The 16,850-nt window shown below is 33.8% G+C and overlaps 1 protein-coding gene across 3 annotated transcripts in view; it reads right to left on the minus strand.

Annotated features, from left to right (window-relative positions):
• Positions 1–16,850, minus strand: part of LOC128998159 (eukaryotic translation initiation factor 4E transporter) — a 59,232-nt gene that overhangs the window by 16,227 nt on the left and 26,155 nt on the right. For all 3 annotated transcript variants that reach the window (XM_054424171.1, XM_054424169.1, XM_054424170.1), the window contains exons 5-14: positions 14,052–14,218; positions 13,232–13,384; positions 12,310–12,431; positions 11,119–11,223; positions 9,710–9,824; positions 9,108–9,243; positions 7,492–7,636; positions 4,852–5,037; positions 2,623–2,753; positions 2,214–2,265 (exon numbers count right to left, since the gene is read on the minus strand). In XM_054424171.1, coding sequence (XP_054280146.1) covers positions 2,214–2,265; positions 2,623–2,753; positions 4,852–5,037; positions 7,492–7,636; positions 9,108–9,243; positions 9,710–9,824; positions 11,119–11,223; positions 12,310–12,431; positions 13,232–13,384; positions 14,052–14,218 — 1,312 coding nt within the window. The remainder of the gene's footprint in view (positions 1–2,213; positions 2,266–2,622; positions 2,754–4,851; positions 5,038–7,491; positions 7,637–9,107; positions 9,244–9,709; positions 9,825–11,118; positions 11,224–12,309; positions 12,432–13,231; positions 13,385–14,051; positions 14,219–16,850) is intronic.

Below are 16,850 nucleotides of genomic sequence, written 5' to 3' on the forward strand. Positions count from 1 at the left end.
GTGAAGATTAGGCGATTGGATATACAGTAGACTCCCTCTCATCCAGACACCTTTTAACCGGACATCGGTTTAACTGGACTAAACTCGGCAGAAATGACATCTCTTTAACCGGACAGTTTTTATCAGTACATCAGTTTAACCAAACTATATCGGCAGGATGTGGGTGGCACTGAAACGACTGTTCTCTTGGGAAAGATTTGAGACCAGTGATCTTGTGTCTAAATACAATGCTCTCCTACATTTAAGTCAAATACTGTATACAGTATGCATTAAACCGTCCGTTTTAACAAGTTTTTGGGGACATCAAGTTAAACCGGAAAAACCGTTATCCGTTATTATACAGGGTGAATTTTAAATGAGTTCCCCCCCTACTTTTTTCTACATTTCTTAAGATATCAACTTCGGACCAAGTCAGATCATTGTAGTGTAATAAGTACTTCATTTTGACTGAATAAACATTTTCGGCCGCCATCTTGGATCCGCCATATTGGATACAAAATTTTTTTTTCAAATGTAAAGGTAGGGTTGTGACCCATTGTTTCAAACTGGAATTTTACGCTGATTACAATGCCGCAATTAGTTTTATAAAATCTTGATCCGTTCTAAAGTTATGAGGACTTTTTATAACTTTATTTTTAGCCCATTTTAACATTGTGCATTTACAAACTAAGACCATAATCTCAAAATAGTGCTAGATAAAGATAAGTATACACCACCATTCATTGTCGACCTATTATCACTTGGTTATGACGGATTAATTTTTTTCGGCCGCCATCTTGAATCTGCCGTTTTGAGATGTGATAAATTTATTTAAATATGAAGGTGGTGTTGTGACCCATCATTTTGAACTACTTTTTTATGCTGAACTCAATGCCGCAATCCGTTTTTGATTCTCAGGCTTTCTTGATGAAATATTAAAATTATCTTACTTAAATTTCCAATATTTCAAAAAACAAATATGAAAATGCAAAACGGATTGCGGCATTAAATTCATCATAAAAAATAGTCTGAAATGATGGGTCACAACACCACCTTCATATTTAAATTAATTTATCACATCTCAAAACGGCAGATCCAAGATGGCGGCCGAAAAAAATTAATCCGTCATAACCAAGTGATAATAGGTCGACAATGAATGGTGGTGTATACTTATCTTTATCTAGCACTATTTTGAGATTATGGTCTTAGTTTGTAAATGCACAATGTTAAAATGGGCTAAAAATAAAGTTATAAAAAGTCCTCATAACTTTAGAACGGATCAAGATTTTATAAAACTAATTGCGGCATTGTAATCAGCGTAAAATTCTAGTTTGAAACAATGGGTCACAACCCTACCTTTACATTTGAAAAAAAAAATTTTGTATCCAATATGGCGGATCCAAGATGGCGGCCAAAAATGTTTATTCAGTCAAAATGAAGTACTTACCACACTACAATGATCTGACGTGGTCCGAAGTTGATATCTTAAGAAATGTAGAAAAAAGTAGGGGGGGAACTCATTTAAAATTCACCCTGTATAGAGTCTACTGTATACCACTATTCCGATACTGATTCCCGATTCTTCTGCAAAGATCGAGCATTCAGAAATTACCGCTATTGCCGCAATCGCACAAGACAATTATAATGTTACCATGACTGCAGAAGACGATGATATGTTTGCATGGCCCTGAGTGATGATCAGAAGATTTCTGCGATCACGGAAGACAACGATAATGTCTAAACAGTAAGATTTAAATTAGACTTCCATAAATATCTATTACGACTCTTCTTCCTAGACCGCGCAATTAGAACATCCCCGCTATTCCGATACCGATTCATGAATTTTCTGACAAGATCGCGCGATCGGAAAAGGATCAGATATGTACTGCTATTCTAATACCGATTCCTGACTCTTCAACAAAGATCGTGCAATGGGATGTACATTATACCGCTTTTCGATGCTTTTCCGATACCAATTCCTGTCTGGTCTGTGATGATCGGGCGTTTGGAAATTATTGCCACGATAGTGCAAGACGACGATGTTTTTGAGACCGCGAGAGATGATGATGATAATTACATGGTTATATATTCGGGGGCATTGATAATACACTGATAAATAATCAAAATCAACAAATCATATATAGAATGATGATGCTATTTATTGCACCATATGCTGTGCAACAACGAATAAAGATGTTTTGAATTTAATTGGCATATTGATTGAAACAGCTTACTTGCATGTGAAGCTTTCTGATCTTGCATGTTCTGCATTTGCTTATTCATAATCTGAAAAAAGACATTAATCAGATATTAGGCTAGATATGCAATTTACTGTTATTATAGTTTTTATGAGTCCAAAAGTTACTTCTACATGCCAAGTTCCGTGTACCATTCCATTTCCTGCATAGAGGCGAGGCATGATCAGAACAGTAAAATGACATCAAAATCATTACCATGCTAGGCAAAATAATCATTTCATGCATTATTATGCTAGGGATGGTTTTAGATTTTAACAATTTCTAAATTATGTTTCAATTTAATTATCACCCTGTTACAATTTTTGAGACTACTCCAAAAAAACCCCATTGCAGAACTATGAAAATAATATGGATCGTAATAATAAATAAAATTAATAATCCCTACCAGTTTTCTAAAGGCTTGTAATTCTTCTTCTTTATTCCTTGGTTGATTGTAGTCCACAGGTTTCCCTAGGCCTTGTTCTTTACGCAAACGAGCCTCTAATTCTTCTACACTATGAATCTTTCCGCAAGCTTCTATAAAAAATTGTTTCAATATATAAGTAAACATGAAAATATACTGAAATACCAAAAAACAACAATTTTTAAACATAAATAAAGTAAACTCCTTCTAGTTCGGCCACCTCGAGACTGGACCACAGGCCAGAATACAAAATGGTCGGACTAACAGGGTGTTATATCAAAGGTTAGGTGTTAAATATTCTTTTACAGATTTAAGTACAGATGTGACCACCTGCTCAGTGATAGTCCAGCCTATTCAAATTGAAAAAGTACATACTACAATTTAATGAGTTTTAAAAGACTTCTTTTTCATTTAAAATTTTCTTCAGACAAATTATATCTATTTTGATATTTTAAAGCTATACAAAGTAAAGTAATAAATGCAGACAACATCAAAAACTTATAGCTAATATAATTTAGACATTTCATTTAAATAAAAAGTAAATCTAAGTAAGTTTAAGTAAAAAGTAAAAGTAAAAGGTAAATCGCTTTGAGTTAAATAAGTTTTTTCTTTTAAAAAAGCAACTTGGCTTTAGAGTTATCTTATAAAAAGATAGGGCATTTGCCAGGAATTATTAAGGAAATTGACAGGAAAGCAGGCTTACCTTTAAATAAGTCCATAGAGACACATAACACATCACAAAATTAAAAGTAGAAATTTTCGTACTGGAGATTGGAGAAAATCACCATTTTTCTCCAATCTCCAGTGGTTGAAAAAGTGGTCAGTGACCACGAAAATTTCTACTTTTAATTTTGTGATGTGTTATGTGTCTCTATGGACTTATTTAAAGGTAAGCCTGCTTTCCTGTCAATTTCCTTAATAACAACTTGGCTTTAGAATTATTGTTAAGGAGAAAGGAAGGATACACAACTAACTCACCTGAATAAAGAGTCCCAGGAGGTTAATAGAACACATAAAAGTTACACATTAAACTATTATTTCACCTCTTTCAGGGGCTTCTTCAGAGGTAGAATCATTCTACCTTCTACCTCTGAAGAAGCCCCTGAAAGGGGCGAAATATCAGTTTAATGTGTAACTTTTATGTGTTCTATTAACCTCCTGGGACTCTTTATTCAGATGAGTTAGTTGTGGATCCTTCCTTTCTCCTTAACAATAATTTTAAGTAGGGATGGACGAGATTGGATTTTTAGTTCGAGACGAGATTTTTTATTTCTCATAAAATTTCGAGACGAGATTTCTCTTCTCATACACAACGGGAAATGCACGTTCGAAATTTTTACCTGATTTTGTAACATTGTTAGATGACTGTTTAAATACTAAAATAATGATAATAGGCAATAGGATATATGATATATATGATATATATGGATATATATGGATATATGATATTTACAATCTTTCATTAAATAACATCAGCATAACATTTTTTTATTAATCACGCCTAACTTATTAAAAATGCCTACGATTAGGAAACATGGTGATATCAGTTAGGATAGAGTTCAACTTATCCTAAAATAAAATAAATCATAAAATAAAAGCAATATTAATTTTTATAAAATAGTTACTTGTTTTGACTTTTTTTATAGTAATAAAACATTCCTCACACTGCTTACACTTAACAAAACTTCTCAAATGTTATTAAAGTAATAGTATTAAAATAATGAAAGTAATATTTACATTAAAAGAATTAAAGTAATATTTACATTAAAAGAATTAATTAAATAAGAACGCCTTCGAAAAGGAAACGCAACTACAACACGCTCCTGTATTGCGGGTATTGCATTGACTTTCTGCAGGCGTTTTTAATTTTTTTTTTTTTTTTTTTTTTTTTTTTTTTTTTATTCTCGTCTCGATAAAAATCTCGGCCAAAAAGTAATCTCGTCTCGTGTAACGAGATTGAAAATTTCCCGAAAATTTCCCGAAATTTCGAGACTTGACCATCCCTAATTTTAAGTTAAATTAGTGTATTATAATGTTATATGTAAATCAGTCGGTCTATAAATTTGATATTCCATTCCGTCAATACCAATTTTCCAAATACAGAATTTTAAAATTAGGATTAATGAGTCTGCTGTAGTACGAATAGAGCCAGCACTTTCCTACTTGTATATGCAAGTTGTAGACAAAGCTGTAACAGCATTTGTAGCTTACCCAGGTCTCTAAGAGATGGCTTCTTGGTGATCTTCCGACCTGGAAAACCTTGTACATAGTCCCGCTGCAACATTTCCAACAGGGACGAGCCTTTAGGTTCCTCCTTTACTGAAGATGCTGCGGGAGAAATCGGAGCAAAGTATGTGTCTCCATCAGGGGGAATCATTATGTTTGTGCTGGTTATGTCTGTAAATGAAATAAGTTGTTTACAAACTTACCCATGTAACATCTAGAGACCTAACCTATAAATATATAAAACAAAGACCAGTCAAATGTCACATCACATGTATCAAAATCCATAATTCAGAAAAGGTTTAAGAGGGTATCATACGCAAAAAATAATTTTTTGTAATTTTTTTATTTTTTATTTCAAATTAAAGCCTTTACTTCCTGAACGAAATGACACCTTATTTATGGTTCTAAAAAAATTTCTAACCTTAGAAATAATTTTTGTAATGAAACCTTACTCGGTCGTTTTTCCTTATATTTAAGTAATAAGTAATCTAGTGATCTCGACTTTAAAGTCGGTTTCCCCGGAAACAACTTTTTGCAATACATATGTCCCTTTTTTCAGGAACTATGAGAGATAGAACCATGAAATTTTTACAGAATATATTTTAAGCTATTTCACAGAAGTGGTACCAAATTTCTTAATATACTCCACCTAAGACAAATTTTACTGCCATTTATACACACAAAAAAAGTACAATTTAAGGCATGTTTTTAAAAAAATATTTAGACATTACAATTTTATTGAAAGTAAATAATTTTGGTGCCAGTTTTATATAAAGGCATGAATTATAACCTTAAAAAAATTCAGGTTGATAGCTCTAGTGGTTTATCATTAAATGGGACATTAAGGTCGCTAATTTTACATTGTTACCATAGGGCGTATGATGCCCCCTTAGATTTTAAATTCAACAGCTTTTGAATCAATATACACCAGAGTCCCACTAATCTTAGCCCTGGCTGATCCAAACAACATGTTGGGGGGATAAAGAAACAGAATTTGAATTACTGTAAAAGTTAAAGGTTTAAATTAAAATTGCAACGCTTGGCTTTATATTTACTTCAATGCTCTTTGCTTTGTCAGGCAGTTTGATTAAAACACTCTTCAGTGTGAAAGATAATGGCTATTGTTGATAATGTCATTTCTGTGCCATGTTAAATAATTGTACCTACAGTATCACCTAGTCTTTAAATTAAATTATCATTTTTTAAGTTTTTTATGTAAAAAATAAGTATAGGTTAGGGGTGTGGCGGTGCATTGAAAATGCATAAAAATTCCGATTTGATTCGATGCATCAAATCACAATTCGATTCATTGGTGGTCAAAAAACTATTCGATTTATGGGGGAATCAGTATCCATATACGAAAAACGCCTGCAGAAAGTCGATGCAATACCCCCCATAGAAACGCGTTACGTCAAGTATGAAGAATTGTTACTTGATACTTAACTAGTAAGACTGATGTTTTAGACTGATAAATTTGGTATTTTTGTAGGTTTGAAGCTTTGTATACCTTGTAATTTGTAGGTCTGATTCTATCCTCTCATTATATAAATGTAAACCAATTAAAAGTTTCAGTATAAATCTTACAAATGTTATTATTAGTTTACACCAAAACAATATATTTATTTGCAAAATCAATATTATAAAATAGGTAACATGCTTAAAAAATTGATTCTGCAAGTAAAAATTATGAAATAGGCAAGTAAAGCAGCTCACTGACATTTCCAGCAAAACAGGTTCTTGTAATATATGTTTGAAGTCATTGAAGATAAATATTTTTTAAATAGAATTCATATATATGTCATATGTCTGAAGGCCTAATACCACATCAACAAAAATTTGCATTACACGAATGTGGTAAATTTTAATTATTGTTATTTCACTCCATTTACAAGTATGAATAGAAAAATTCCGTATTGCTTTGAATCGAGTTGCATCGATTTGAATCTAAAATCTTTTTAATCAAATCGTTGCTTCGAATCAAAAATGTTTTGCTGCTTCGCACACCTCTACTTAAGGTTATGGACGATTTTGGTTACCAATAAAAAGTTGTGAATATCCCATAAAGAAGAATGAGAATCTCAAGAAATATCCCACTTAAAGTTTAAGTATTCTAGTTTTACTTTTTTTTAGAATTCTACCTAAATTGATGTACTAACATAAGTTACGAGATCTGAAAGGAATGTATGATTCAATGAAAGCAAAGTTAAGAATGTATGGAAGGGCAAAGCAACAAATCCATTAGAATGTACAGTAGAACTCCTGTTAACCGAATTTGGGTTAACCGAAACCGGGGTTATCCGAAATGGTTCCATAAAATAATATAAGGCTGTAAAATGCTTTAATAACTTCAGTTGTCTGGTTTAAAGTATTTTATATACCATTTTAACATTTTTGTAGCTGAAATAAAACACTGAATTGTATAGACATTCTCTTAAATTCATTTTTCCTACACACTGTGGTGATATATTGGCTATTTTTAGCATATGATGGGTTAACCAAAAAATTGGTTATCCGAAACGACTCTCCCCCGTCTATTTCGGTTAACCGGGGTTCTACTGTACTATATTTTTTTCTGAAAGTAGATGCCTAAGTTAGTTAGGTTTGTGACAAATGTTTGTTAGTTACCATTGATCATGGAGTTAAACATCTTATCGTGAACCGAAGAGTTAGGACTGTCTTCTTGCCTTTGGTTCTTAGGAGAGGGACTTTCTCTGCGAAAGAATTGGCTGAACCTCGACCCACTTCCCTCGTCCACACACCCATTGGACATCTGCAACATTAAGACTATAAAAATAAACTATTTATTTGATAGCTAAAACAAAGTAATATTCCTGTTGTTTTTTTAAGAGGTTGAAACCCTTTTTAGCGAATTTCCCTATAGGGTAGCTATTACCGTAGGTCTCATGGTAAGACCTAGGCCCGGCACTGATTTACTTTTTCATTTTGACGTACCCAGAGGCCAAGAACACTATTTGTTCAAATGTTTATATAATTATAATTATATATATACTTGATATATACCGTACTTGTATACTTGAGTAATTTTTGTCCGTTTTGGATAAAATTTGGTTTGAAGGTGTAAGGTGGGATAAACTTGAATGAGTTAGCGAACCAGCATGATCGGACCAAGGGAACAGGGTTTTATGGGGTTTTCTCATTTTTTTTACCCTTAAAACACAAAATTTATTTATTTTTATCCAGACCTTTTTAAAGCGCTTAAAAAACAAATAATTTAGTATATCAAAGTGTTTTTGAATGGTTATTGGTTACGGAGAAAATTTTAAAAAAATTTTCATTTAAAATCCCCATGTTATTCTTAAGGAAAATATTGTAAAATGTTGTAGTTGGCTTGTTTATGGATATATTTTGATAAAACTTGGCAGATTTATTTACTTTATACTAAGCTATTAATATTTTAATAAAATCCCTTCTTTATTAGTTTCTCTGTAGCAGCAAACCTAGGTACTCGTTAAACATAAATTTTTTATTTAATTGATTAATGAAAATCAATCCAGGCAAATGGAAATTCGCTTAAGTCGGCAGGTTTGCTGCAGCGGGGGTATTTATCCTTGCATTTGCCTTCGCAGGCAAGCAAGCAAAAGGTGATCCAGTAGAGTAGAAGAGAGAACTGAACTGATAAAACTTAGTAACAGACACCAAGACATCGCTGCCATGGATTTGTAGTCGGTCGCACTACCGACTGAACCAAGGACTCTCCATACTATATGTTTAAAAATCATTTGTGTATATTTGATCAATAGCAAACTTGTATATTTATCTTTTTGTCCAATCTTCCAACCTAAATCATAAATGAGATGATAAATTACAATACTAAACGGTTGCATGATATAAACTTTCTGTTCTATTCTTTATACAGAGTTGTGTGTTTAGTTGTGACTAGCATCAAATTGTGCCCCTTACAGGTTATGAGCAGATCTCGGTTACTAAGTCTGAAGTTGGTGGTAAAAAGAAAAAGTAAATTGTTTATTACTCAATCATAGTTGTGATACCAACTGAATTTTAAATGGTAAATGTATTTTGGATTTTTTGACTCGGTTTAGTTTATTTTTATAACTTTTCTTCTCTGGTCTAGGTATGATTTAATTAAAACGCCTAATCTTTTTACTCGAATACTACTTAGTTTTTTTATAACGCGTTTGTGCTTATTTTACTTTTAATATCCAGTAGTTTAAAATAAGATTGTGCCACACTCTTGCCAATAGTTAAATGGACCTACTTACAGAGAGTAAAGGAGGTAAAGAGTCAAAGTTGAGAATGTCTTCGATGTCAAAAACACATTCAGGTTTTCCGCTTGATGTCTTCATATTGGAATTTCCTGGCTCTGAATGCTTGCCTTCAATCGGAGAAGATGACAATCTATTAAACAAAAATGTATTCAGAAGGAGTAATCTTTACATATATTTTAAACTAGAGCAAAGCAATAGTTTTTAAATACTAAGATCAAGCTGAGTTAGGTAAAACATTTCACCAATAACAAGATATGCAAGCTATAAAACCAATTTAATCAAATAATCATTAACAAACCGTAACAGTTAATGATTGTGATTGTTGTAAAATTTCCTAAGATCAGGATTTAAGAAGCAAAAGACTGGAACCTCAGCCAGTTTATCTAGTTGATGAAATTTGTGAATGTATAGATTTACAATTGTGTTCTTCAATATTTTTTCCTGTCCGTTTTCCAAACTTTACACTACTGTCGAAGGCCGTTAGGCTAGAGATATTTTAAATTTTGCTCAATGTTTGATAACTGATACCATGCTTGTTATTCATACGTATGTGTGTGTATGATTTACAATGTTCCTAGCAGGAACTAGATTTATACCTGTTATGTTCATGAAGCTTTGGTGAGGACTTACGACTGGGGTTCTTTTTCCCACTCTGGAAATTCTCACCTTTACTGTTTATAGTTTCAGAAACTTTTCGGTTGTTTTTAACACCTGGAACAAATCACACAATATAACACTCAATGAGTTTCATAAAAAAGTACATATTTTTTATACCTAAGCCAGCCACCAGGTGAAAATCAAAGTTTCGATGAACCCTTAAGTACACTATACTTGCGTAAAATACCAAAACAAAGAAAATAATGTGGTATTCATTTAACTAAAAAGTAATGAGAAGACAATGTAATATAAAAAAGCTAAACTTATATTATAAAACTGTTGGCAAAATTAATGTTATAATTGATGGACGCGTTCTGGGAACATGAACTGGTACACCAGTGCAGATGAACCGATGACTTAATCACCGGTACCGCCCCGGGGGCAAGAGTCTTGGTATCCCAGAACGGTTAGTCACCAGTTTACGGTACACATCGGATCATAATTTACACATCCACCTACTATTTACTTCTATTTAAATCAAACAAACTTAACCTCACAGAATAAATTATTTTAAAATTATTCACTTATTACATAATGTAACAACTTCATAGAATAAGTGATTCACTCATTATGTAATTTAACCTATCAAACTGATGAACATTATTCGATGGACCCAAGCTGATGAACATTATTCGATGGACCCGCCATCTTTTCGTAGCTGAGTACTGTTGTCTAAGAAACTGACAGATCAGAGGCTGCCAGTGTATTATGCACCGTACAATTTCTCTGGTGCAAAAATCTTTCATCGGTGGAGGAAAAAGAGGAAATAGCTGTCTGCTAGGTTAACTCACCCACCGGTCACCCTGAACGACGCATTTTGATTTGATGTCAGTGTTCCCAAAACACGCTCAACATTATAAATGGCACAAGTTAGAGCTTTCTATATGGTATAATTTTTTTAGTAATGGAATTTGTTAAATCAGAAAATCTTTAAAAACTGTCATTTTGATTTTTCATTCTTAGACCATGAAACCAAAAATCTAAAATCTAAACTAGTAATGGTAGGCAGAATACTTCTATAAAATCATCCAACTTGGAGGGTTTAAAAAGTTTGATGATTTGAGATGGAATGGAAAAATTATATTTAAACTAGCAATAACTTAATTAATTTTTCCATTTTTTTTCTCTATGCACACCATTGGCATACCACCACCTATGGTACCTTTGGCATTGGTGTGTCCTTATTGCCTTATTAAAAAAAAAAAAAAAAAAAACTGAAACATAAACCACTATGCATTTGTCTACATCAATTTAAATAGATTAAAGAAGATGTGCCTACCGACTGTATTGTAAAAATGGTTAGGTACAAGGAATACAACTTTCCACTTTTAATTTGTAGCCTACTTACTATTTTTATTATTTTTATTTTGCTTCTTGTTTGGTGATATCTTCTCCTCAATTGGTCCATCAAAACCGTGCAACTCAATGGTATCATGTTGAGATGTCGGTCCACCTGAGAAAAAGTTTATTTCAAATTCAAATGTGTGAATTTTCTTTACGCCACTGTAATTGTATTAATTTATATTTAACGCAATTATCTACAAAAGTAGCTTTCAAGAGTGTGCCAACTGTGTGTTTTGAAATATAAGAAATTCAATTCTAATATACATTTTACAAGTCTTACAATCAAAGCTATGTATTATTTGATTTTGTTTGAAAAAATACTTTTTCCTACAGTTACCTAACAATGTACATGTTCTCTCACTGATTTGAGAAAGCAAAGTGGCCAATTCACTCATCAGTGAGACAATATTAACATTGTCTCACTCTAATTACTTTGTCTCACTCCAGATTTGCAACGTGAAGGCATGAAATAGTATTGTAGTAACATGCAGTCAACGTCGTATGCGCGCGAAATACGTTGGCAGCACTGGCTGTAAATCAGCTGGTCAGCTGTTGTACTGTTGTATTTGTCACTTCACATTAAATGTTATATTAAAAGTTCACTTCTGTGTAAAAACAGGTTATGTTTCTTCACAAATTTATTTGTTTTATGGTAACTGTAGGAAAAGTATAATGTGGAACTCGAGTTCAAAGTACAATTGCCTCACTCGAGAAACCATTCCTCACTCGCCTACGGCTCGTGAGTAATGATTTCTCTCGAGTGAGTCAATTGCTCACTTTTCTCACTAGTTGCACAAATAACTATTAAATTTTTCTTTAAGAACTTGTTACTTTCAAGATTTTGTGAAATTTAATTGAAATCTTTAGAAAATACAATGAAAAAAGATAAATAAATGCAATAAGTAAAGACAGGTTTATCAATTATCCAGATTTCTCTGATATTTACTTCTCATAGACCGATGATATCTTACCTTGAGCGCCAATACACTGCACAGTGTTGCATGACTCAAGTAAATAAACAGAGAACATTTTGATCAATTATGATCTTATTTTTACAAATAACAGGAATAATATGGTTCCAGAAACAACATTGCTTAGAATCGGACCAATGAAATTTAGATTTGGTTAAGAGCACTATAACCACTTGAGTACTCAACACATTTTGAAGTTTATAGAGTTTATCTGCATTACTTACCAGAAAACCACTCGGGTTCTTCAGGCTCGTTCCTCTCGTACTTTCTGCGGTCATTGTTGTATCTGGGTCGCTGTTGCACTCTTTCTTTGTCATGGTTCCTCTCGTATGTTCTCCTCTCAAACCTTTTAGAACAAAATTCAATAATTTCTATCAACACATTTAAGGTTAAGGTTTATATTCTATCATTCTCAGTGATTAAAATTGTTTGGTAAATTGAATCAAGAATCAAGAGCTTTATTGTCATTGACCATTTACAAGGAATAGACATAGTCAATAAGAATAAAAACTAAAGCTATAAAAACAGTGGGTTCTAAATTAAAAATTAATATTAACATCAGAAACTAATTTATTAAAAATCGTATACAATTTAGTTTATATCAGTTATCTGTTTTGGCCAATCTATGAGCAGGAATATCTAGATTGGATTTGCCTCTTATATTGTAAGAGTGTATACTCTCTCTACAAGTGAATTGATGAAGATTAGCTTTAGTGTAGAGGAGTATGTGAAAAATATACAAATTTACTACGGTCATAATTTCAAGGTTTATAAAAAGAAGTCAACAGCTATCCACAGGGCCAGCCCCACAGATTGTTCGTATGACTTATTTTTATTAAAAGAATTTCATGGGTGTGGGGGGAGTGTCCCCATAGTATAATCCCGTAAGAAATATGGGATTGAAAAAAAACAAAATAAGTAATTCGAAGGTATTCATTACTAACAAAATCTCTGAGTTTCCAAACTAGATAATTAACTCTGGAAATCTTTTAACATGTGATTTCTATGTGCTCTGGCCAATTTAATCTTGAATCAATTTGGAATCCTAACAATTTTACTAATTTTAATTCATTGTCAAGTGGGGATAATTTCCCCATTCATTGACTCCCTTTTGCCCCTTAAGTGATATATAACTGTATGACTTACCTGTCATCTCTCTGACGAAAGTTAAAGTCATGATTGTTGATGTTTTGTCCAGTCACCTCCTCCTTATCACCTGATCGGAAGTCCCACACAGGGTCTCGGATGATACGACCACTACCAATCCTCCGTACAGGAAGCTCTCGATGAGTTGGCTCCCTATAAACAGATAAATAAGATTAGGAAATTATTAGACTTAGGCTAGTTAATGGCTGTCATTATATTAATTATTAAATAATTGTACCAATTTCATGAAAGGTTGTGTATTTCTATTTAAACAAAAACTCAATCAAAATATAAAACAATAACACAAAACATATGTTGAACAATTACCATATGTTATTAACATATTAACTACTACTGTCAATGACAACATTTTTAACTGGAATTAAAACTCTAATTTAATAACAATGAATTTTCTAATACTTAAAAAACCAATACAACCATTGGCCATAGTTTAATAAAAGAATTTTAACTTTACTGTAGAAATCTCTTGGATACTTTATTCCAATATATGTTTGCATAAAAAAGAAACAAACACCATTAAAAGCATTTCAGTTCCAGCAAAATCTAACAACTAATTGTAACCAACACTTTAATAATAATGTATTGGGACGTGGCCCAACAGAAGGTGTCAAGCAATATGTAAGGTACCTAATTTTAAGGGGGGTTAAAACGACACTTAAATAAATACTAGGGTATATGACTAGTTACTGGAAAACTAGCCCCTTTCCAGGCTTCTGACATCATGACATAGAAACCAATGTAGTGGGTAGACTTCTAGGAGGTAGTATTGGCGAATGTGATAATATTTTACAGCACTGACCTCTCCCCTTTAAGCGGACTCGGACTCTCAGGCCGACGGTTGGCAGGGCCGCTGTGCTGAGGTGGCAAGTTCACAAAGCAGCCAGAGTTGAAGCTTCTGCGTTGCGGACTAAGCACCACATCCTGTTCCTTGCGCAACCGTTCGGCCTTTGGGTCATTTATCTTTTTCTGTAAGAAAAAAAATTAATGTAGGATAATACTGTTATTGAAAAGGAATAGCCTTGAATGTAAAATTAAATTAAAATTAAATGTTGTAATGTGATTAATATTGGAAAGTTTGGAAAGTGTAGAAGGATACAACTTCGAGTCTTATTTTAACTGTATTTAGTAGAGCTTCCTAACAGTAATATTATATTTTTTCTCACTCTGTGATTCTGATACTCAGTTGCTACCAAAATCAATTAAAATGTCCAAAGCAAAAGTCTAAGATAAGGAAGAAGGTTAAATAAGTGTTCATTTAATTCTTGTAGTTGATCGAGATAAAATATATAAAAAAACCCATATTACTTAGAAGCAGGACATTTTAAGAACTTTACAAAAATATCATATTTTATTCCTTAAAAGTAAAAAACTAGATAAATCTCACAAAAACACTTAATTTGGCACAAAAACAGCAATTAATCCGACATCTATAGCTGTGTGCAAGTCACATGTAGAAAGTTTTATCATTTAATGTCAATGTAAGTGTCTAAAGAAGTGTTTACTAGAGTGTCACGTCTTCACCCACTGCATTTTCCCGTTATGACGTCATCAAAATGGCAGAAAGGGCTATAATACCTATATTTTACATACCATGTATCAGAACAGGATGAACTTTTTTTGTTTGGAAGATAACGTTACAGGCTGTTGTTCTTAAATTTACACATTTGTTGTATGTTTATTATATTATTCACAATTTTGTGAGGTTCCAAAATTTAAGGGGGATAAAAACGTACTGCTATTAAAGCAGCACCAGAACTTACCAGTTTTCATCCACAATAGCCTAATCCTAGGCCTATGTGGTGGCCATAGCTTGGGCTATGGGCCAAAGAACGTAGGCCTAGTGTTTTAATCAGATTGAAGTATAAACACACACTCCCACGACATATTTATTAATAATAGCACTCTAACTCATCAAATAAAATTCAAACCGTTCGTTTTTTCCAATATTTTACGCCAACGACGAAATGACATAACCTCAAGACTGGTGTTTGCTGACAGACGACAGACAAAAACTAGACTGGCTCAACAAGTAAAATTTCAATCAGCTGTTGTCTAGTAGTACTTAAGTTCGTCGCTAGAGCGCCTAAGCCTTGACCGGGCTGGAATTAGACTTCAAGACAGGATATTCGTTCACACGCTTTTGACCAGGTAACATCGCCGTTACGCTGTCTACGCTTAACGTATACTCTGATCGCCAATATCCCAAAGGTTAGCTGATAGTTGATCACGCTGTCTTATAAGGCAAACCATATAAGTTAACGTAATCGAGGGAGATAACCACGACTTTGCCGTGATCACGGGATACGACCAAGACACCATATATGCAGGATACAGTAGACTCCCTTTTATCCGGACTCCTCGGGACCGAGGCCTGTCCGGATAACGGTCTCCCGGTTAAACCGATGTCCCCAAAAACTCGTTAAAACGGACTGTTTAAATGCATACTGTATAAGCCAATATTGATTATTACGTATTTAGACATGTGATACCTGGTCTCAAATCTTTCCGACGAGAACAGTCATTTCAGTACCGCCCACTTCCTGCTAATCTAGTCCGGTTAAAGTGATGCGCTGATAAAAATTGTCCGGTTAAAGAGATGTCATTTCTGCGAAGTGTAGTCCGGTTAAACCGATGTCCGGTTAAAAGGTGTCCGGATAAGAAGGAGTGTACTGTATGACCAGACGATGTTTTACCGTGAAGTCTGTGCACTGATTTTTCGTGTGCTATATAGAGAAGAGAAATTTAATTATTTTCTGTTGAACTTAGGAAAATGACACACTGTTATCCATTAGCTACAACAATTCTGCATCTGTGCAAATTCACATGTTCGTGATATAGTCCTTTGGTTGGAGTCAAGTGTGTAGCCTACAAAAAACCATGTTAGGTGTGCGATTTTACTGACATATACTGACTAATGTTATAAATGAAAGGGAGGAGTGTGGATGTCATGCTTTTTGGGGGGGGGCATTAAGCTTGGTTTGGGGGTGCATGCGCCATTGCCCTTGGGGGGGGCGGGGCACCCCTGTCTGAGTGCAGGGCTAAGTGCCGTTGGTCTTAACACTTTGACAAGGGTAATTTTTACAGCCTGAGGCTTGGCGGGACGAGTGCCAGCCAGGTATCAGTGACCGGTTCCACGGTGCGGCAGGTATGGGGGTGGAAAGATCAACCAGGGGGATGAGCAAAATTTGTTTTAGGGATAAAATGAAACTGTTATAGCCTAACCTGACCTAACCAAACTTGCTGATTTAGAAAAAAATTGTATGAAGGTTTACTAATCCAATTGATATAAATTTTCAATCGTAATTAGGGTAGCCCAGTTAAGAAACTGTACCCAGTCTCCGTTACATCCTGCCCACTACACTCCCTTCCACTAATACCCCTCCACTGAATCACTCTTACACTTGGGGGAGTCATATGGCACTCAGGCCTATCTGACGGTTTTGACAGTTTATAATCCCCACGGCAAAGAATAGAACGGCACTAGCTCTGTTTCCCCCCCCCCTGTCTGGATAACTTAGGAAGACTGGAAGAATACAGGAAACAGGAAAACCAGGAGACGTCCTGAAATTCAGTAATCATACATTAATTTTTTTGTATT

This window comes from Macrosteles quadrilineatus, unplaced genomic scaffold, assembly GCF_028750875.1.
Source record: "Macrosteles quadrilineatus isolate MER2022 unplaced genomic scaffold, UCM_ALF_1.0 Scaffold_7__1_contigs__length_78375512, whole genome shotgun sequence".
NCBI classification, from domain to species: Eukaryota; Metazoa; Arthropoda; class Insecta; order Hemiptera; family Cicadellidae; genus Macrosteles; species Macrosteles quadrilineatus.